At 45.7% G+C, this 21,233-nt stretch overlaps 1 protein-coding gene across 20 annotated transcripts in view; it reads right to left on the bottom strand.

The window, feature by feature from the left end:
- Positions 1–551: 551 nt before the first annotated feature.
- PDE4DIP (myomegalin) overlaps positions 552–21,233 on the bottom strand; it is a 245,740-nt gene continuing 225,058 nt past the window's right edge. For 9 of the 20 annotated variants that reach the window (XM_057500614.1, XM_057500610.1, XM_057500617.1 and 6 more), the window contains 10 exons: positions 13,791–13,980; positions 13,075–13,199; positions 9,936–10,166; positions 7,907–8,020; positions 7,110–7,336; positions 5,866–6,009; positions 4,731–4,869; positions 4,407–4,453; positions 3,464–3,515; positions 552–2,758 (listed from right to left, as the gene is read on the bottom strand). In XM_057500614.1, the coding sequence (XP_057356597.1) occupies positions 2,565–2,758; positions 3,464–3,515; positions 4,407–4,453; positions 4,731–4,869; positions 5,866–6,009; positions 7,110–7,336; positions 7,907–8,020; positions 9,936–10,166; positions 13,075–13,199; positions 13,791–13,980 (1,463 nt within the window). In that variant the 3' untranslated portion in view covers positions 552–2,564. Of the gene's footprint in view, positions 2,815–3,463; positions 3,525–4,406; positions 4,454–4,730; positions 4,870–5,865; positions 6,010–7,109; positions 7,337–7,906; positions 8,021–9,935; positions 10,167–13,074; positions 13,200–13,790; positions 13,981–21,233 lie in introns of those variants that run through there. The other 11 variants (XM_057500618.1, XM_057500615.1, XM_057500621.1 and 8 more) reach the window with 4 other exon arrangements.

Here is a 21,233-nt window from a genome sequence, read left to right as displayed (position 1 = left end):
ACAATGGAAGACACAAAGAAGGCAGTTGGAATGATGCCATGTGAGAAGGACTCTACCTGCTGTTGCTAGTGCTGAAGGTGCAGGAAGGGGCCACATGCCAAGGAATATGGCCTCTTAAAGCTGGAAAAGGCTAAGGCCAAAGTCTAAAGTCCCCTACAGCCTCCAGAGGGGAAAGCTGCCAGGTTGATATCTTAATTTTAGCCCAGTGAGATCCTTGCTGGATTCCTCACCTATGGAACTGAGAAGTGATAAATCTGAGTTAAGCTGCTGTGTTTATGGTAATTTTTATGACAGTATTAGAAAACCAATACAAGTGTCAAGTTGGTTCACTTTCTCAAGGATAACATCAGTGGGATACGATGAATGCTGCCTTCATTCTGCAGGGTGGCTGTGTGCAGTTGACAGGTCAAGAGCTAGTTTCCCATGTGCAGATGTTCTGTTAGGTCCCTGCCATCTTTTTTCCTTCCCATTCTTTTCTGTAGGACCTTCACCCTGCTGCCTGCACAGAGCTCAACATGGTTCTTATCGGAATCAGGGCAAATTGGAAGATATCAGTGGCCACAAAGACTCTTTTATTTTTAAGAATGGGCCCTGTTTCTGTCACACAGAGGAAAAGAATTTACAAACCGTTAAATATTGGTGAATCCTCCTTTCAAAGACATATTTTTACAAGTCTTAATCAAAGCACAGAGTTACTTCTCAACACTTTACAAAGGGTGAAATACAAGAATGGCTTCTAAGGCTTTTCCCCAAATGTAATGTAATTTGTGATCGGATGTAATGATGAGTTTCTTAAAAGCAACATTTGAGTCCTCCCTGATTACTGATCTTTCACTGTGCCTACTGGCCCTGGAGCACCGGGTGACAGGAGATCTGCTGGGATGCCTGAGTATGCATAGGGTGATTGGTAATATAAGCAAGAGGGCCTCAAATTCTGCTACTTTGTCTTTAAGCAACTACGGATTTGCTGACCTTTCATTGTTCTGTTTATTATGCCAGTGAGTTCCTCTGTGTGGGCAGCCAAAGGCACTCATGGGAAATACTTAAACAACTGAGTGTAAAAGCAGATGCTGAGGTCATGCCACCCACTGAGAGTGGGGTGCGTCTCTGCCCCAGGCCAGAATCTGCTGACAGATCTTCTTGTCATTGCTGTTGGTGGTGGTTGTGGTGACAGTGCTTGAGTTTATGTTCTTGCTGTTGTTGCTTGTTTTACATTTTTTCATCTGTTTCTAGGAAGTAATTGTGGAGCGATAGCTTTAGTTCTGGAGGCAAAAGGACCTAAGTAAGGACTTTCCCCAAGGAATACATTAAGAAATGTGTGTCAGCATTTACGGAACAACTTATTTAATTTTCAGTTAATGGTTCTTAATTAAAATAAGACAAGTGTATTTATAGTTATGATTCACTATTATAGAACAATGTATTTTAAACTGTGGTCTGCAGCCCACCTGCATCAGAATCAGCTGGGGTGCATATGGGAAAAATGCAGATTTGAGGTCTCCACACTGACTAAATCTCTTGGGACTGGAGCCCAGGAAGTAGCTTCTATAAACCCCACAGCTGAGACTAAGGCACCCTAAATTTCAAAACTGCTCTTCTATATTTTTAGACTGGGGATTCCTATAAAATGACAAAGAAGGAAAAACTTACTCTTTAAAACTTAGGCTTTAAGCATTAGACTATGAGCTTCTTAACAATAGTTCACCACTTCTTATTCTTATACCCTCAGCCCAGACATTGGGATAAAAATTAGAAACAAAGCAGGTGAAGAAAATTTTTTCTTTCTTTATACACATTTTGCTTTAATAGCCACCAAAAAGACTTCCTCTCGCCGACCCTGTCCACCGGTTATGTTAGCCTTCAACATATGGCTATAGCAACATATATAAATATATATTATATTTATACACACATACACACATTCTAAAGCACTGTGAAGACACAGTCTAGGTCTTAGCACAACTGGGGCCTCTCACATTCCACTTAAAGATGATCACTTTCTTTGACACACGACTTTCAATGGACTTAGTCTGGCCTTTAGTCCCCAGTTCCCAAGAGGAAAGTCAGGATGATAAAACAGGACAGCATATTTAGAGTGAGGTCAGTACACTCTGGAGATCACAAGAGACTAGAAATAGGAGGTGCTAGGCTAAGCAAGGGATGGCATCTGGGAAGTCACTGCTATCACCCTGTGGATTCAAAGAACTCAGGTGCTGCAGTGCAGACTGATCCAGCCTGCCGATGATGCGTCTAAGCTGGCCCCAGTCAGGGGTGGATCTGTGAGCAGGGCTGGCTGAGCCCCACTGTCTAGCAGGGCAGCACAGCTCAGTCACGTGCTTTTAGAACTGCTGAGGAGCACCAGCGTTGGGACCACACACCCCATTCGAGGGAAGCAGGGTCCTATTTCCCCTGAGCTCACCATCTGAGGATAGGTACCGAGGTGAGAAACGTGCTCTTGCTAGTTCCCACGCCTGTGGGGCATTCAGAAGCAGCGTCACAATGTCCTCTACAAGCTATGCACACTGGGCTCAGTGCTGAGCCACTGGCCCTCGGCTGATGGTAGTCTACAACTGCAAGAGAGGCCCCTGCCTTCCACCCAGCCCCACAGGCCACATCTCTGGCTCCTTCTGGGCCCTCCAGCGGTGGAGAAATGGGCTCCAGATCCTCCTCATCAGACAGGTAGCTGGGCAGAAGACAGGCAGGCCCATCCTTCCTGCTGTTTTAAGGACCTCTGGTGGCTTTACTTCTTGCGTGGCTCCTGGAAGGCAAGGGTCACAAGACTGGAGTGCATGGAAGAGCCCTTCGGGATTTCACCTGGAGACAAAGATAAAACAAAGTGCGAGCCAGTTCCCAGGCCCTGCTGGTGGCTCACTGAGGCTGGAGTGAGCGCTGAGTGGTGACAGAAGCCAGCAGCAGGGTGAGAGCCTGGCGAGAGGCTGAGCTGAGGGCAGGCACTGAGGTCTGGCAGAGCAACTGGTGCCACCCGTTGGAGGGAAAGCTTCCCCAGCAGCTGGAGTGGTGACGGCCCCTCGCAAAGCCACTGCACACCAGGAGGCCTGATCCCACCACTCCTTCTCTAGGGCCCCGTTCACTCTCTAATTCACTTTGGAGCAAAATGATGGCTTTTGTGATCTCCCAGGAGAAGGGCCTGGTGTGAAACATGCACATACAGAACAGCCTGGTGCAGGAAGGCCAGCGCCCTTGGCAGGGCAGGGCCCTTGGCAGGGAAGGGCCCTGCTCAGTGTGTGTCCCATTTACTTAAGGACGGAGAGAGGCCAAGTCAGCAGGAGCTCAGAGATCATTGCAGTCTAGTGCCACCGCACAAAGAAAGCCACAAAAACAGTTAGTGACAAGTCTGGATTAGAACCCAGGCCTCGGGCCCCTTCCAATGGCCTACAGCAGAGGTGGAGAGGAAACTTCCAGACCCGGAGAAGCCAGCGGGGATGTGAGGCTGTTGCGTTACCTTTTCTGAGACAGGAATAAGGCTTTCTAGAAGCAATCTTGTAAGTGTTCTTCTAAAAAGACTCAGGAAAGAAAGGAATCATCAAAGAAAAAAAAGGGAATTAGCCAAAAAAAAAAGAAAGAAAAGGAGCAGAGTTAAATCATGGCCAAATCCATTTTCATACTGTGGGACCAGCATTCTCTCAGGTCACAATTTAGGGAAACTCCTAAGAATATGCTCAATTGATCACAGCAAAACTATAAAATCCAAGTTAAAAGGCTTAGTTTGTGATTTTTAAGCCATTTCATACATCTCAAGTTTTTCTTCAAAGAACTTTCTAGGGAATGTGCTATTATTTTAAGTAAATGTAGAGAATGCCTGCCATAGATATAACGTATTCCTCTTTAAGTTTCAGTTTCTATTTATCATCACATTCTCTTTTAGGTCACAGGATCCAGTGGTTTTCTTTTGTGATGTTGCCTGAAGGAAAAGATAAATCACCACCCGATGGCTGTGCTCAGCCCCACCGTGTGCAGTGACGTCAGTTTGTTAGGTTGCTTCTTGCTTTTGTTTTTCATTAACTGGTACAGAAACACCAGAATATGTAATTGGCCCAAGATCCCTTTACTGAAAGCTAATTCAGAGGTGGACTCCCCTACGTCCTCTGACCGTGAGAATCAACTGACTCACATTTGTCCAGAGTCCCAATTTGGCATGGAGAAGGAGAATTGGAGTGAAGAGAGAAGCTGATGACAATGTGGGTGTGACTGAGATGTTACTGCTTTGGTGGGAGAGGTGACGGGGTGGAAATGAGAAGGGTGCTTCCTGAGGACCTGCATCCCACGAGGGGACTTGTGGTCTCTAGGAAGGCCAGCACAGGTCGAATATCACCCACAGATTCTGATGCAAATGATGTGGCTTGGGGAGGGCTCTGCGACTCTGACTGGTGCAGTGGTTTCCTTACCTCCAGATTAGTCCTTGCCTTCTTCAAAACATCATGTGTCCTGGTCACTGAAACAATGAAACAGCCCAGCAAGAAAGAAATTACCAGCCGGGCCCATACTTGGCTTGGGTGTGTGTTCTTATGCGTGTCTGTCTGACCATTCAGGGTCTCCTGCTGTCCCCACGGGCCCTGGCCTGCTCATTCATGGTTACCATGACACAGTGGGCTCGGGACACCACACCAGTCTCCCCCTCCCCCAGCCTCCGCCACCATTCATCTGCACCATGAATGCGGAGTCTGGAAGCCCCCCATTTCCTCTCCCGGTCCCAGCTTTGGGGCACCCACACTGGCTGAAGATGAATTGCTCCATGCTGTCCTTCTGCTGGTTGGCTGTCTTCAGACGCTCAGCTGTGCTCTGAAGGACACCCTCCTGTTTGGATAGTTTAGTTCTCAGTTCCAGAAGCTCCCTTTTCATGGACTCTCCCTGGGGAAGAGGAACAGGCTCTCTTGTCAATGGGCAGAAGGCCTGAAGCACCCCAGGCTTTGTGGCTCTTTACAACCCAAAATAGGATTCTTTGACCTTCCCAACTTATTCTGGTGGAATCCCTCCACTGAGGGCTCTAAAGTTCCCTAGCTGATGACCGCTTAGGACGAGGCCATTAGGAAGGGACACTGAGAACCCGGGCGCCCCCAAGCAGACTAGCCCAGGCCCACACTTCTGTTGCCAGCTGTGAGCAAGAGCTCAGACTTGGTGCTGACGTCAGCTACCCCACTCAGGCATCCTAAGGAACACTGATGCCTGGGGAGGGACGCCTAGCCTGAGACAGTCTGCAGCTTTGTAAATATGTGCCCCAACCTCAAAACAGCAAAACACCCCCTCCTTGGAATTAGCAGAGTTGCGTCCCCTAAGGTGTCAGTGATACTAACCTGCAGTCAGAATCCCTGGGAGGAGATTAGGGAACCTGCCTGTCCAAAGTTCTGTCAACCAGAAATCCGAGAGCATCTGGGGGCTGGCTCACTCTCTCTGGACCTGACCCAGCACTGCAGCTTTAAGCAATGTGTTGGAATGCTAGTAAGTGGCTAAAAGAGCCTGTTTGTTTCATGGTGACACTGTGTTATCATGCTTGATCATGTGGACCTGTGGGCAGGGAGGAGGTGTTGACACTGTAACATGTCCCTGAGCTTCAGCTTAGCCAAATTCCAGAAAGTTAAAGAAACTGAACATTCATGTGTGGCCAGGGTTCTCCTGTCCAGCCTTCTGCATATCCTTCCCTTTCCCTCCCTGATTTTGTCTCCCGGGGAGCTGGGTGGGAGAGGAAGGGACGTAGAGTTTCTGGAGAGCAGCCACTGAGGATGAGAGGCCTCCCTCCAGGGCTCGTCTGCCCCTCTCACCATTCAGCTCTTGATCAGCAGGACCTACAGGACTGAGGAGGCAGAATGACATTTGGGGCAGAACCAGTAAAGGACGCTGGCCTCTTACCGCTTGGCCTGGCAACGTGGGGCTAGGGTAGCTTGGCAAGGCCGCCCGCCAGAACATGGCGAGGAGGGCGGCTGACTCCTCCAGCGTGCAACGCAGGGCCTTGGTGCTGCTCTGAAGCTCATGGATGCCTTTGCTGCCAGGCACCTGGGGACACAGGGAGGCAGCTGTGGGCATCACTGGGGCTGGGAGATCACTTTCCTGAGTACAGAGCTCAAGCTTCCTTTGTGAGGGACATGGGCAGACCTGGACCTGCTTGACCCAGTGAAAGAAACCCTCTTCTAACCTGGAAAACCAGGATCTGCCACTGCAGAGAGCCCTCCTGCTGGCAAGAATGCCTTTGATGCCCACTTCTCCCACACTTTCCTTATGCTTCTAGTCCTGCTCCCATGCTTTCAATAGTAGGGTCCCTAATTTTGCCACTGTCACCCCTTACTGCTCCCTCAATCACACTTAATGCCTCAACTGGGCTTAACCATTCATAGCTCCAAGGTCTGTGGTGCTGCGCCCCTTACCTGGAGTGCCTGTCATTCCCCAGCAACCTGTGCACCATCCTGCCTGGGACAAGGGGTTTCTGCTTTCACGCCCTCACCCCCAAAACAAGTTCTAACACTGCCTGGAGCCCCTGCTGTTGTCTTTACTCAGACATGTGTCTTCCTCTCCAGTGCAGAGCTCCTGGGGGCAGGCCTGTCCCTTCGTGTCCCTGCATCTCCAGTGGCTCAGGCAGCCCAGAGGCTGGTGCCCATCCCCTTAGTGGTGAGGGGCTCTGAGAAGTCTCACTGCCTGCTTTCCTCCCCTGCTCTGTGTGAACTGGGAAATGCCCTGGCTGCCAGGCTTCTCACCCCTTCCACACAGGTGGCCCGTGTGGATATATGTACTCAGGTTCTAGCCATCTGATTAAATGGTTTTATTCTGCCAGGAAGGGCCCTGTGCCAGCATGACTGTAACAAACATGAAGCTATGAAAAGATGTGTGGTGCAGGACCATGTGGAGGCTCCTACTGAGGCCCCCGTGCCACATGGACTTTACTCTGCCTCTGAGGGAACTCCTTGTCATCTACATCTGCACGAAGCAGACTTCAGAGTGAAGTAGGAGATGGGGAAGAAAGGCCTGGCTGCATGTAAGTGGGAGATGCATCCTTAGCTTCTGGGAGATGTAGAGCATGAAAACCAGTTGTGGGAGAAAGAGCTGAGACCAGAGGAAGGGGCACAGAGAGAAAGCACACCTGAGAGCTGTGGTGTGATTACCTCTGTGCCCTGGCCTTCAAGGCTAGGGAAGCTGCAGGCTGACCTCAGAAGAGATGCTATCTTTTTGACCAGCAGTTTGCCCTCCCCAATCTGCTGCCTCAGGGCACTGTAGTCATCAATGTGGCCAATCACATGGTGGCCATGCTTATTGGCAAAGGAGCCGTCGGTAGCACCACCCTGTAGCTCGGGTGGGTTCTTCATTCCTGGAGAAGTGGCCAAACTCAGCTCTGAAAAATACAACCACACCACAGAACCCACTGTTATTCATGACCACAGCCTCAGTTCACTTGAATCCAAATGAGACATCAGACACCGAAGAGGCCAGGACAAGACAGACAGTCTTGGAAAATATGAGCATGATGTAAAAGTCCATAGATACCCTGGATTCTGTATTTTTAGAATCTTTCCTTACAGCATCTCACAATGATGAAATTGCTAGGAGGCAAATCTTATCCTTGATGACAAATGAAATATTCATGACAAATATTATTAATAGAAAGATTTAAAATTTTCAGGTTGAGAAGACACAAACAAGGAAATTAACTTGGATACAGAGAGCACTTTGCAGAAGGGAGAGATTACAGTGCAATGAAGCCACAACACAGTGACAGGAAAACCAAAGCAGGAAGAATAATGACCGGCAAGGAGGCCGCAGAAGCTGCAATGTGTAGGGCTAAAGGCCTTGGGAAATGCAGAGAAAAGTCTCTAAATTCAGATAATGTGTCTGTAGGCAACCAAAGGGTACTTGCATTAATAATTTCTCATCAGTTTCTGACTCCTTTAGTTGCTATACTTACCATTTGTCCTATCGAGGACGGTGGCCTCTGATCCCGCAGCTGTGGAAGAGGTGGGAGAGGCCAGAGCTGGAGAATTCATGCCGACGTCCCGAACTGGAGGGGAAGCAACTGCATCTAGGGCATAGAGACGAGAACAGCTCTTGGGGCGCCGCACCACACTGCTCACCAAGCACGCACACAGCCTCCTCCTCTCCGACAGAGGTCTAAGGCAGCAGGGCCCCCCTCTTACATAGCCGTCACCCACATACCACAATCAAGAGCAACAGCCGGCCAATCACTATGCTTGGAGCAAGCAGATGCTCCTTTAATTGAGGGTGTTCCATGAGGAAGCAACTTCTGGTTTGAAAACTTATTAGGTACTTTTTTCTAACCCCAGTTTTGAATATAATTTTGTAAATGCTATCTAATACTAAGCATTTTAACTATAAATATGCATCAATATGTATATAGTATATATGGAATGTAATAAATATTGAATCGAAGAATAATGGATTTATGGGATGATTGAACTCAGCATTCTGGTCACCATTCTCATGGGTCAGTACTGGAAAAATGACTGACTAACAAGGAGACAGAAGCCTTGGTGGTTAGAGACGCCCCCTGGACACCAGGCAGCAGTCTCACCGTGGAGGACTGGGAAAATACCACAAAGAGGACAGAAACGATCCTGCTCAGACCAGTGAGGCACAGAGTCCGCTTTTCAGCTCAGGCCTCTGTGGTGCACAAAGCGGGAGGAGCAGCGACCGGGTCTGCAGGCTGAGCCCTTCGGGCAGGCAGGGCAGGGAGAGCCTGGTGAGGCAGAAAGGAGGCGTGGCTGACCCCTGCAATCACCAGGGCGGCCTGAGGAGGCCGAGCATCCATCCGAGGAGGCCCGGCAGTGCCGCCTTGCCAGGCGCTAAACTTGGCAACACACGTGTTCTTATTTACTGGCCACATGATCTCAGGAGTATCACCTTCATTTGACAAAGGAGGTTGCTGTCTGATAAGTGAAAATCTAGCAGAATCAGGGGAAAAAAATAAGGATTAACATGCCCCAGGGAAAGCAGGCACGAAAATAATCCTGGGCAGAAATGATTCCTGGGGAGAATAAAGTTGAGGATGTGGCCGTGGAGGTGAGTGGAGATGGTGAGTTTCAAGGACAGAAAGAAGTTGAAATTAATGTGACAAGAGGCTGGGGTGTGGAGATAGAATTAACATTCATATGAAAACTGGAGGAAGTGAGACTGATGAAGACATTGGGCAGAGAGGGGGAGAACTGGCTTAACTTTCCTCTGTGGCCAGGCAGGCATGGCGGGGGCAGAAGCAGGTGCCAGCACTGCTGTCTCATAGCCAGGATTTCCTTGGGACAGGAATACTGCTGAGCTCCCCACCAGTTAGGGGATAGGAAGCTGGGCGACGGCACTGGGAAAAGCCAGCAGTGCCGAGACAGAGCATGGTGATGGGGGAGGAACACAGACTGGAAATCAAAACACCTAGCTCGAATCCCCGCTTCGACTGTTAGCTCCTGTAAACCTTAGCAGGTCAGCCAATGGCTCAATCCCTAAGATTCCTCCTGTGAGATAGAGAGATTAAAATCTGCCCTACCTCTCATGAATTGTTTGAAAAATTTGTTTAAAAACTTGTTAATTTTTAAGACCCACTCCACAAATACAAGGAATAGGTATCATACATGACTTGTTGAGTGATTCTGATTGTCAGGCATGTGCAAATTATTTCATCGAATGCTCCCAATAATTATACAAGGTTTATATTATTATTATTCTCATCTTAAAGATGAGGACACAAAGGCTTAAATAACTGAGGAGTTTAAACAGCTTGCTCAAAGCAAACAATGTATAAGTGGCCAACTCAGAATCTAGAGCCAGGTCCACCCTAAATTGCCTGCTGTCACTCACAGCACTAGAATGAAGCATGTCCGGATTTCACCCTGACCCTAAGGAGCATGGAAGAGACCAGACGTCCGTCCCACCAGACATCCTGGTGACCTCCCCAGGGGCCGAGGGCTTGCTGATTCCCTTTTCCTTCCTACCTTGGAAGCGCGGCTGCTTGTCACCAGGGCCAGTGCTGGCTGGGAAGTTCTGGTTAATGGAGGAGGGGCTGAGGCTGGCTTTGCCACTGCCACCATCCAACTGCTGTTCCAGCTGAAGTTGCAGACCATTGTTCACCTCAATACTCTGCTCCAGCTGCCCTCTCAAAGCTCGGATCTCTGCCACCACATGGCTCAAGTCACCGCTCAAAGGACAGGCATCCCAGGTGTAAGCTGTGAGAGGAGAGGGCTGGGACACTGATCCAAGTATATCCAAGCACCTGTCAGAACACTCCTCTGTGACCCTCCTTTCTGCCACAGACACCACTGCCATCTCAGGATCCCAGGCAGCACCCAATGGAGGTGTCACTTTTCTTGTCTGGGGCCTGGCACACACTGAGATGGCACTCACTCCAGTTTGGAATTTCCCTGAGGGTCAAATGACCCACATGTATCTAGAGGGCATCTGGTTGGCAGATGAGGTCAAGCCTATTATTTCATCTCCAAATTAACCTTAGTCCTGCAGGCTAGAGTAAAGGGTTTTCTAAGGGAGTCAGCACTGAACTAGAGAAGGCCAGGGCAGAGGAGAAGGTTGGATGATTCCCACACTCAGGAATCAGAGGAGAGAGGATCAGAAGGCATCATGCCTTTTGGCAGAATGGGAGTTCAGGCACCAGTGACCAGGGACCATAACTAATTGAATTGTTCAACTTCTCCATGTTTTTCACCTCCACTCAGCTTACACTGTCTATTTCTACATACTGGGGATGAAGAGATCTAAGAAATAGTCTACAAAACCACCATGTCTTGTCTGAAAACTTTAAATCCAAATGTATTTCAAAAGGTAGAACTTATTTTGGTTCTCAGCAGGGCAATAGGATGCACATACCACTACACATGCACCCCGCTGCATGTGGGCCTCAGCCCTTCACCAGGCATTCACACTTCTGCAGTGAGGCAGGTGAATATCTTCACTAAGTGGGATGGATGAAAACTATGAATACCCTCTGTCAGTTCCGTTAGGTTTTGTTACCAAAGGAGTCTATAAAAAATAATTCAATCCAGAGCTCTTGTTGGATTGTAGAATTAAGGATAAGGAGTTGTGGGGCTTTAGTGGAGGTTGTTTGGAAATAAATCTTAAAAGATCCATAAAAAGGGGAAAGACATAAAAGGGGAGATAGTTCAGAATGAAGTGGTCTCCAGATACTAATCCCCCCATTCTAGGATGCTTCCTCCATTAGTTTCCCTAAATCCAAATTCTCACAAAGTTTTGCTGATTTTTTAAAAATGTTTTTTACCTCTGCATTCTCCTTTATCTTGCTGGTTGCACCTTGTATTAAACTCACATCACTTAATGCCTGGAATACCACTATGCCCATTCAATCAGTTTCCCTGATTCTAATGTCTCCCAACCCCAGGATGTCTCACCGGTCTTTCCATCTGTTTCCATCATGTCCCTATTTGGCCTGGAAAAGACCCACTCATTTTCCATTGCCTACTACGCAGAATGTAAACTCTCATCCTACCTCGTAGGCCTTCTATATACTGGCACCTCTCCTTTCAACTACCCTGAGTTCTCACACCCCCTGATACAAAGCTCCTCTATAGGCAGGTTCATCTTCTCTTGACCCAACACTCCATGACTTTGTACAAAAGCTATTATCTCAGCCTGCTGTGTCCCCATTATTTCTTCAAGTTCCAGTTCACCTTCTCATCATCATATTAAGAAATTTAATCATGTTTCATGAAAATTCAAATTTGGCTGCACAGTGAAAATACTTCTATAATTAGATATATCACTTAAGGAATTTTTAAGCATATAATCAAGAAAGCTTAGAATTAAAAGATTTAGAGAATCAACATCCCATCAAAACCAAGAAGGGCTTCTATAGGATCCTTGACAAATGATTCCTTTCTATTTAACTAGGGCTTGGATGGGGAGCTTAGTCCTTCACAAACCAACCATTCCCCAACTGGAAGGAAGGGTTAATTATGTAGATTCAAATTCCATTGCCCTCACCCTTTGGCCCTATTTAGCCCTCTGAAGGGACACAAAACACATTAGCTCTTCTTCTCCTGGCAGTTCTTCAAATATTTAAAGCCAGTCTTCTCTTCTCATGATCTTTTTCAAGTCTGAGACATTTCAGTTTCTTCAATTAATTTGTCATTTCTGGGCCCTGAGCTTTGTAGTCCCTGTCTTCATTATGTTCCCTAGTTAGTCAATGTCCCTTTCACAAGATGTTGCCCCACAATCAAACAGTATTTCTGACCTGGTTTCATCGTATGGACATCACTTTCTCTACTGGGATCTCAGGCTGAGTTGGCTTTTCTAGCAACCTTGTGTAAATGTGTTTCTACCTAATTCCCTCATCCTTGAGCCCATGAATGGCTATAAAGCCAGGCCCCACCAACCTATAGTTCTACCTCTGATGTTTTTCATCAAGGTCAGGATTAAAAAAACAAAAATCTTTGCTAAATTTCATCACATTGACATTAGCCCTCTCTTTCAGGCTGCCTGGCTCTAAATTTTGTATTTAGAATATCCTCTCCCATTTGGAGAGCAATGGGAAAATACAAGATTCTCAAATACTAGATTATTATATCAGCAGGTGGCAAAAGTCCTCAATAAAAGAGTTTAAAATGTAAACCCAGGCTTGAAATTTAGGTTCTATTAGTGGTATTTCTGTAAACACTTTTTACATCTTTTCTCACCAGGGAAGAGGTCAGGAGGGGAACAGGTTGCCTGCTGCTGTGGCTGCATGTGTGGTCAGTATGCATCAGACACAATATTTAAGACCTTTTCAAGTGATGGTACCATCAGGACAGTTTTTTGTCTTTAAAAGAAATCATTGTATAATCTAGACTTTGGTTCACCTGTCTCTGGCCATCTAGGGAGTGAAGTTTGACTCTTGTGGCCTCTTTTTAAGGCTGTGTGGGCTGGATCTTGCTGTCACCAACCTCTAGGATTTGTGTATGACAGGCCCCCTCTCTTCTTCTTGGGAGCCCCGGGCCTGGCTGGGGCTTTTTCTGACAGAACTCTGTAGCTTTCCAGATCTCCACAACTCCCAAGGTAAAGACCTCTCCAGGACTAAGCAAGGGGGCAGGAAGCTCGTGGGGGTGGGGGAGTAGGGGGAACACATACCTTTCAGCCCCTTCTTGGAATTGCCATAAAGTGCCTCATAGATCTGTAGCTCTGACTGGAGGGACTGGAAGAGCTGCTGTTTCTCTTCACACTGTTGCTGAAGGAGGGCCAGTTTATGCTGCAGCCTGCAAGGGAGAGGCGAGGGCCCGCTGAGCTGGTGAGGCCACTCAGCCACACCAGAGCAATAAGCAGTAAGCCAACCTTTGCATCACAGTTTTAGATCTAGATGTCAACTCAGGGGTCATGAAAACCACTGCTTTTATTTTACAGATGTGGAACCCAAGGTTCAGAGGGACAAACCAACTTTCCCTGGAGTTACACCATTAACTACATTAGCTGGGACACACCAGCACAGTACTGTCACTGCCTCTACAGTGCTATTTACACACTGACAAGCAGTTCTAGGGTTTGTGCTGGGGACTCTTTCATGGTCAGTGTAGATGCTTCCTATGTTACAGTGAGACTACTATCCCAAAACTAGCTGGAAGCATGAGAATATTCTTTCTCCAGTATCTGATATACTGAAGCCTTCTATAATAGGGTTTTACTTTTTCAACTTTGGAATGTAAATGGACTTGCTAGAGAAGTCCTTCCTTCTGCTCAAAATCACCCATAAATGAGGGGTTGCAGAAGGGAAACCAAGGTTTCCAAAGGGAGTCATTAATTGACTTGCCTTATTCTAATCTGAAAACTATGCCACCTTCCTTTGCAATCACCTGGAGTCTTTCTCCTGCAGAGACAGTCGTTCCTCCTGGAAACGCAGGATCTCCTGCTGCTTCTCCTTCAAGTCTTCTAAAAGCTGCTGCCGATCCACCCTGTGGTGCTCCAGCTCTATTTCCAGCTCTTGAAGCCGAGCTCGAGAGGACAGGAGAACCCCCCTCAGGTGTTCTGTTTCCTGGGAGTGCTCTGGTGAACAGAACCCAGGAGTATTATATTGTATGGCAGCAGGAAGAGGAGCCCAAACACATCCATCCTGATGAAGAGGACTAAGGCAGAGGAAGCTGAGCTTATGCTGCAGCCTGCCAGGGGATGCGGAGGGCACAGGCTCCCTCTATCTGTACACCCTGGGGAATGGGGATCTCCCACAGCATCCTCGCACCTCTCATTGAATGAAGCCTCCTTTGCTTTTAGAGAAAACACTGGTTTCTAGTACTATTTTCTAACTGTTCACATACCCTCTGTGTATTAATCTATTCTTGAATTTTGCCAAAGATCAACACCAAGATTTCTTGTCTACAGTTTTTAGAATATGTTATTTTCATAATTTTGAAAACTGGGACAGCATTCTTTCCTCAGCTTGTGGCATCTCTCTGATCTCATGATTTCTCAGATGGTTGACAAGGACACTGAGAACAAGGCTGCGGGCCCGCCATTCCCCAGGGTAGAGGTCCCCTGGGCCTGGAAGATTGTACTCATCTGCATCTTGCTATCTTATCACCTGTGAGACCTGTGCTAGTTTTTCCAGGCATGTGTGGTAGTTCATGAATTCTGCCTTCTCTCTTATTTATTAACTTTTGTTACTCCTAAAGCAGCGACTTTTCCTCTCACATTTTCTTGCTCTGAGGTGGCTAATTGAGAGGTATCTCTTTTTGTTTTCCATTTTTAAAAATTGAAGTATAGTTGATATACAATATTATATTGGTTTCAAGTATACAACATAGTGATTCAACATTTATATATGCATTAATAAGTCCTAACCCCCAACTAGTGTAGTTACTATTAACATAGATGTTACAGAACTATTGACTATATTCTCTATGCTATACTTTCATCCCCATGATTAGTTATATTACAATTGAGATTTTGCGCCTCTTTATACCCTTCACCTATTTCACCTACCTACCCCAACCACCTCAACCCCTGACCATAGTAACCATCAGTCACATCTCAGTTTCTATAGGTCTATTACTGTTCTGTTCATTTTGTTTTGTTTTATTTTTAGATTGCACTTATAAGTGAAATCATATGGTATTTGTGTTTCTCCATCTGGTTTATTTCACTTAGCATAATACCCTCTAGATCCATCCATGTTGCAAATGGAAGGATTTCTCTTTTTTATGGCTGAATAATATTCCATTGTGTATACATACCACTTCTTCTTCATCCATTCATCTACTGATGGACACTTTGGTTGCTCCCATATCTTAACTTTTTAAAATAATGCAGCAATAAACACAGCAGCGCATATGTCTTTTCAAATCTGAGATTTTGTTTCCTTCAGGTAAATTCCTAGACAGGGAGTGACTGAGTCATGTGGCAGTTCTATATTTAGTTTTTTGAGAAATGTCCATACTGCTTTACATAGTGGCTGAACCAATTTAATTCCCATCAAGAGTATAGAAGAGTCCCCTTTTCTCCACATCCTTGCCAACCCTTGTTATTTCTTGTCTTTTGGATGGTGGCCATTCTATAAGTGTGAGATGATAACTCATTGTGGCTCTAATTTGCATTTCCCTAGTATTAGGGAGGTGGAGCATCTTTGCAGGTGCCTATTGGCCATCTGTATATCTTCTTTGGAAAAATGTCTATTCAGGTCCTCTGCCCATTTTTTAATCAGGTAATTTGTGGGGGTTTTTGGTGCCAAGTTAAATGATTTCTATATATAGTTTGGATGTTAATCTCTTATTGGATAAATCATTTACAAATATATTCACCCATAGGGCAGGTTGCCTTTTTGTTTTGTTGATGGTATCCTTTGCTGTACAGAAGCTTTTTACTTTGATGTAGTTGTTTATTTTTGCTTTTGTTTCCCTTGTCCAGAAAAATATTGCTCATGCTTACCTTCAAGAGATTTTTGCCTGTTTTCTTCTAAGAGTTCTTTGGTTTCATGTCTTATACATAGGTCTTTAATCCACTTGGAGTTTACTTTTGTGTATGGTGTAAGACAGTAATCTAGTTTCATTCTCTTGCATGTACCTGTCCAGTTTTCCCAATACCTTTTATTGAAGAGACTGTTTTTTCCCTATTGTATATTCATGGCTCCTTTATTATATTAACTGAACATACATACATGAGTTTATTTCTGGGCTCTCTATTCTGTTCTATTGATCTATGGGTCTGTTCTTGTACCAGCACCATACTGTTTTGATTACTGTAGCTTTGTAGTATAGCTTGAAGCCAAGGAGAGTAATATCCCCATCTTTTGTGGTTCCATATGAATTTTGGAATCATTTACTCTAGTTCATTGAAAAATGCCACTGGTATTTTAATAGGAATTGCTGAATCTGTAAATTGCTTTGCCATCGTGGCCAGTTTGACAATATTGATTCTTGCTATCGATGAGCATGGGATAGATTTCCATTTATTTGTGTCAATTTCTCTCATCAGTGTCTTATAGTTCTCAGAGTATAGGTCTTCAACCTCTTTGGTTAGGTTTATTCCTAGGTATTTTATTCTTTGTGGTGCACTCATAAACAGAATTGCTTTCCTGATTTCTATTCCTGATAGTTCCCTGTTAGAATAAAAGAATGCAACAGAGTTCTGTATATTGATTTCATATCCTACAACTTTGCTGAATCCAGGTATTAGTTCTAATAGTTGTTTGGTGGAGTTTTTAGGGTTTTCTATATGTAGTATTGTGTCATCTGCAAATAGTGACAGTTTTACTTTTTCCTTACCAATCTGGATGCCTTTTATCTCTCTTTGTTGTCTGATTGCCATGGCTAGGACGTCCATACTATGTTGAATAATAATAGTAAGAGTGGACTTCCTTGTCTTGTTCCTGATCTTAAAGGAAAAGCTTGCAGCTTCTCACCATTGGGTATGATGTCAGCTAAGGGTTTGATGTTCATGGCCTGTACTATTTTGAGGTATGTTCCCTCCTCTCTACCCATTTTGTTGAGAGTTTTTATCATGAATAGATGTTGAATTTTGTCAAATGCTTTTTGAGCATGTATTGAGATGATCATGAGATTTTTGTCCTTCTTTTTGTTTATGTGGTATATGATATTGATTGATTTTCAAATACTGTACCACCCTTGCATCCCTGGAATAAATCCCACTTGGTCCTGATGGACGATCTTTTTGATGTGTTTTTGAATTCTGTTTGCTAATATTTTGTTGAGGATTTTTGCATCTATGTTCATCAGGGATACTGGTCTATAATTTTCTTTTCTTTTTTGATAGTGTCTTTGTCTGGTTTTGGTACTAGAGTGATGCCAGCCTCATATGAGTTTGGAAACATTCCCTCCTCCTCTCCTATTTTTGGAAATACTTGATGAATGATGGGTATCAGCTCTTCTTGAAATGTTTAGGATTTTGCAGATTAAAGATGGTGGTGTGAGAGGTGAGACAAAGACCCCCTCCAAAAACCACATATAATACAAAAATATAATTAATACAACTAATCGTGAAAGAGCAACAGGAAAGAAGGCTGCACCAGACTGCATACACCTGGAGAAAAGAACAAACCTCATGGAACAGGGTAACATACCAAAGACATGATCCGGTGGGACCCAAGCCCTTTTCCCACCCCAGCTCACCAGCAGGAGGAAGAGAAACAGAGAGGGGAGGGAGTGGAGGCCTAGGACTGCTGAACATCCGGCCCTGGAGATCTGCTCTGGGAGCACAAACAGACATTGCATGGTGCTCTGGTGATTAGTGGGATCGGAAAGCTAAGATAGGTAGAATATCTGGAGAGACTGAGATTCTAGCTGCTGGTGGCAGGGATCCACATACAGCTGCTCTGGGACAAAAGAAAGGCAGGCAGTCTGAGAGACTTCCTAACAGTGAGAGGGCTGCTAAAGGGGTAAGGACTGGACAGAAGCTTACTGCTCAGTAGAAAGGAAAGGTGGACAGAATTGTCCGGGGCACTCTGCCCAGCAGGTTGGAAACCTTTAGGTGCTCCATCACCCTGACTGGTTATGCTGCTCCAAAGCCCCCCACTGTGTTACACAGCCTGCTGCACCTTCCTCCCAGCCAGCCTGCACTGGCTCACAAACCAGCAGCCCCTGCCCCGGCATCAGGCCAGCCAGAGGGAAGCTGCCTATGGCAGCTATAAACACAATGCATAGAGGCTTACACCTGTGTGCTCAGCTCACTGGTTCTGGATCCAGGCACAGCAGCCTGGAAGCAGGAAACAGATCTTTCCTCCCCCCAGGCATCAGCACTACTCCCCTGTGACCCCCAACATCGCACCAGGGGCTAAGCAGCTCCAGAGACTAGAGAGTCTGGGCCCTAGAGGGCACCACATACAAATATGAAATGTCAAAGGAACCTGGTTCAAACCCAAATCCCACAGACACCAGAAAAAGGGTCAAGTGAAACTGAACTCATCAATCTTTCTGAAAGAGATTTCAAAATAAAAGTAATAAACATACTCATGGAGGTACAGAAAAATATTCAAGAATTCATGGAAGAATTCTGGACAGTGATTCCATAATTACAGAATACCATATCTGAAATGAAACATACAATGGAGGGATTTAAAAGCAGATTAGGTATAGTGGAGGAGACAGTAAATGGAACAGAAATTAGAGAAGAGGAATACAAATAAGCTGAGGCACAGAGAGAAAGAAGGATCTCTAGGAATGAAAGAATATTGAGAACTGTGCAGCCAATCCAAACAGAACAATATTCACTTTATAGGGGTACCAGAAGAAAAGAGAGGGAAATAGGGATAGAAAGTGTATTTGAGGAGGTAATTGCTGAAAACTTCCCCAATCAGGGGAAGGAGATAGTCTCTCAGGCCATGGAGGTGCACAGATCTCCCAACACAAGGGACCCAAGGAGGACAACACCAAGACATATAATAATTAAAATGGCAAATATTAAGGAGAAGGATAGACTAGTAAAAGCAGCCAGAGAGAGAAAAAAGATTAAATACAAAGGAATATCCATTAGGCTATCATCAGACATCTCAGCAGAAACCTTACAGTCCAGAAGGGAGTGGCATGATATATTTAATGCAATGAAGCAGAAGGGCCTGGAACCAAGATTACTTTATCCAGAAAGATTATCATTTAAATTTGAAGGGGGATTAAAGAATTTCCAGATAAACAAAACTGAGAATTTACCTCCTACAAGCTGTCTCTACAGTGAACTTTGGAGGGATTGCTATAGATGGAAGTGTTCCTAAGGCTAAATAGCTGTAACCAGAGGAAGTAAAGCCACAGTAAAGAAAGTAGAACAATTAAGCACTAAGCAAATGCAAAATTAAATCAACTACCCCCAAAGTCAGATAAGAGATAGACAAAGAGTACAGAATATGATACCAATTACATAAAGAATAGAGGAGGAAGAAAAAGGAGAAAAATAAAAAAGAACCTATAGACTGTATTTGTAATAGCATACTAACTGAGTTAAGTTAGACTCTTATATAGTAAGGAAGTTAACCTTGAACCTTTGGTAACCATGAATCTAAAGCCTGCAATGGCAATAAGTACATACCTATCGATAATCACCCTAAATGTAAATGGTCTGAATGCACCAATCAAAAGATGTAGAGTCACTGAATGGATAAAAAAACAAGACCTGAGAGGGAGGAGCCAAGATGGTAGCATGAGTAGTTCAGTGGAAATCTCCTCCCCAAAACATATATATTTTTGAAAATACAACAAATACAACTATCCCTAAAAGAGAGACCAATGGATTCAGTACAACAGCCAGGCTACATCTACATCTGCGAGAATTCAGAATCACAGGAAAGGGGTAAGATACAAGCTGCAGCCCAGCAGGACCTGAGCGCACTCCCCATCCCAGCTCCCAAGCGGGAAGAAAGGAGTTGGAGAGGGGAGGGAGTGAAAGCCCAGGACTGCTAAACAACTAGCTCTAGTAATCCACACCCACAGTGCAGGCACATGGTGCACAGTGTGCTGGATATTAGAGAAACAGAAAAGCAAAACCTGCAGGCAGGTCCCCCGCAACTGGTTCCCCTGGGACAAAGAAAAGCGAGTGCTTTTTGAAAGTCTTTAAGGGACAGGGACCTCAGAGCTGGACGAAATCATCCTGGCACACTCAGCCCAGCAGCTGGGAATCCCGGGGAACTCCAGGTGACTTAACCCCTGGGCGGCAGCGCAGCTCTGAAACCCCTCACAGAGATAAGCAGCCTGCCAGTTGTTCACCCGGCTAGCACAGACCCCAACACACAGCTCAGTAGCGGGAGAGCGGCCACACATGCTGGCAGCAGCGGCACCAGAGGGGCCCAGGAGTGGCCCGTGCGAACCTGCAGTGGTGGCAGCCGAGCAGCCCGGGAGTGACCGCACCCCCAGCAGCCACCCAGAATCTCCTCCAGGCCCACAGCCACCCAGGCTAGACCCAAAGGCTCCTGTCAGTGCGCAGCTTCCTGGCAGGGGTGCCACTCTCGCAGGAGAGCACATCCGGCATGCCTGCCACTCCCTGCAGGGCTCTGTGCTATCCTGACGGAGACCCCACCCACAGCAGCTTAGGGAATTAATCTGGAGGCTGCTCCAGGAGTGCAGGTAACTGACACAGGCAGCAGAGAAGGGCAAGGCAACTAGCAAGCAGGAAAGGACTGTTTTCCCAGCTGACACATGTGCTACCTGCCTACAGATACCTCTATCACCATGAAAAGGCAGAAGAATTTGGTCCAGTCCAGAATTACCCAGACAACCCCTGAGAGAGGGCCTGGGGAGATAGACTTAACCAATCTCCCTGAAAAAGAATTCAAAATAAAGGTCATAACCATGTTGATGGCTCTGAAGGGAAATATGCAAGAGTTAAAGGATAAAGTTGGGAGGGAGAATACAGAAATAAAACAATTTCTGGAAGGACTTAAGAGCAGACTGGATGAGGTGCAAGAGACCATTAATGGAATAGAAATCAGAGAACAGGAACACAGAGAAGCTGATGCAGAGAGAGAAAAAAGGATCTCCAGAATGAAAGAATATTAAGAGAACTGTGTGACCAATCCAAATGGAACAACATTCGCATGATAGGGGTACCAGAAGAAGAAGAGAGAGAAAAAGGGATAGAATATGTATTTAAAGAAATAATTGCTGAAAACTTCCCCAGACTGGGGAAGGAAATAGTCTCTCAGACCATGGAGGCCCACAGAACTCCCAACAAAAGGGACCCAAGGAGGACAACACCAAGACACATAATAATTAAAATGGCAAAGATCAAAGACAAGGACAGAGTATTAAAGGCACCCAAAGAGAGAAAAAAGATCACCTACAAAGGAAAACCCATCAGGCTAACAT

The sequence above is a fragment of the Manis pentadactyla genome, chromosome 4 (genome assembly GCF_030020395.1).
Source record: "Manis pentadactyla isolate mManPen7 chromosome 4, mManPen7.hap1, whole genome shotgun sequence".
Classification (NCBI taxonomy): Eukaryota; Metazoa; Chordata; class Mammalia; order Pholidota; family Manidae; genus Manis; species Manis pentadactyla.
The sequence above is the reverse complement of the archived record's forward strand: the minus strand, read 5'-3'. Positions and strand labels throughout refer to the sequence as shown.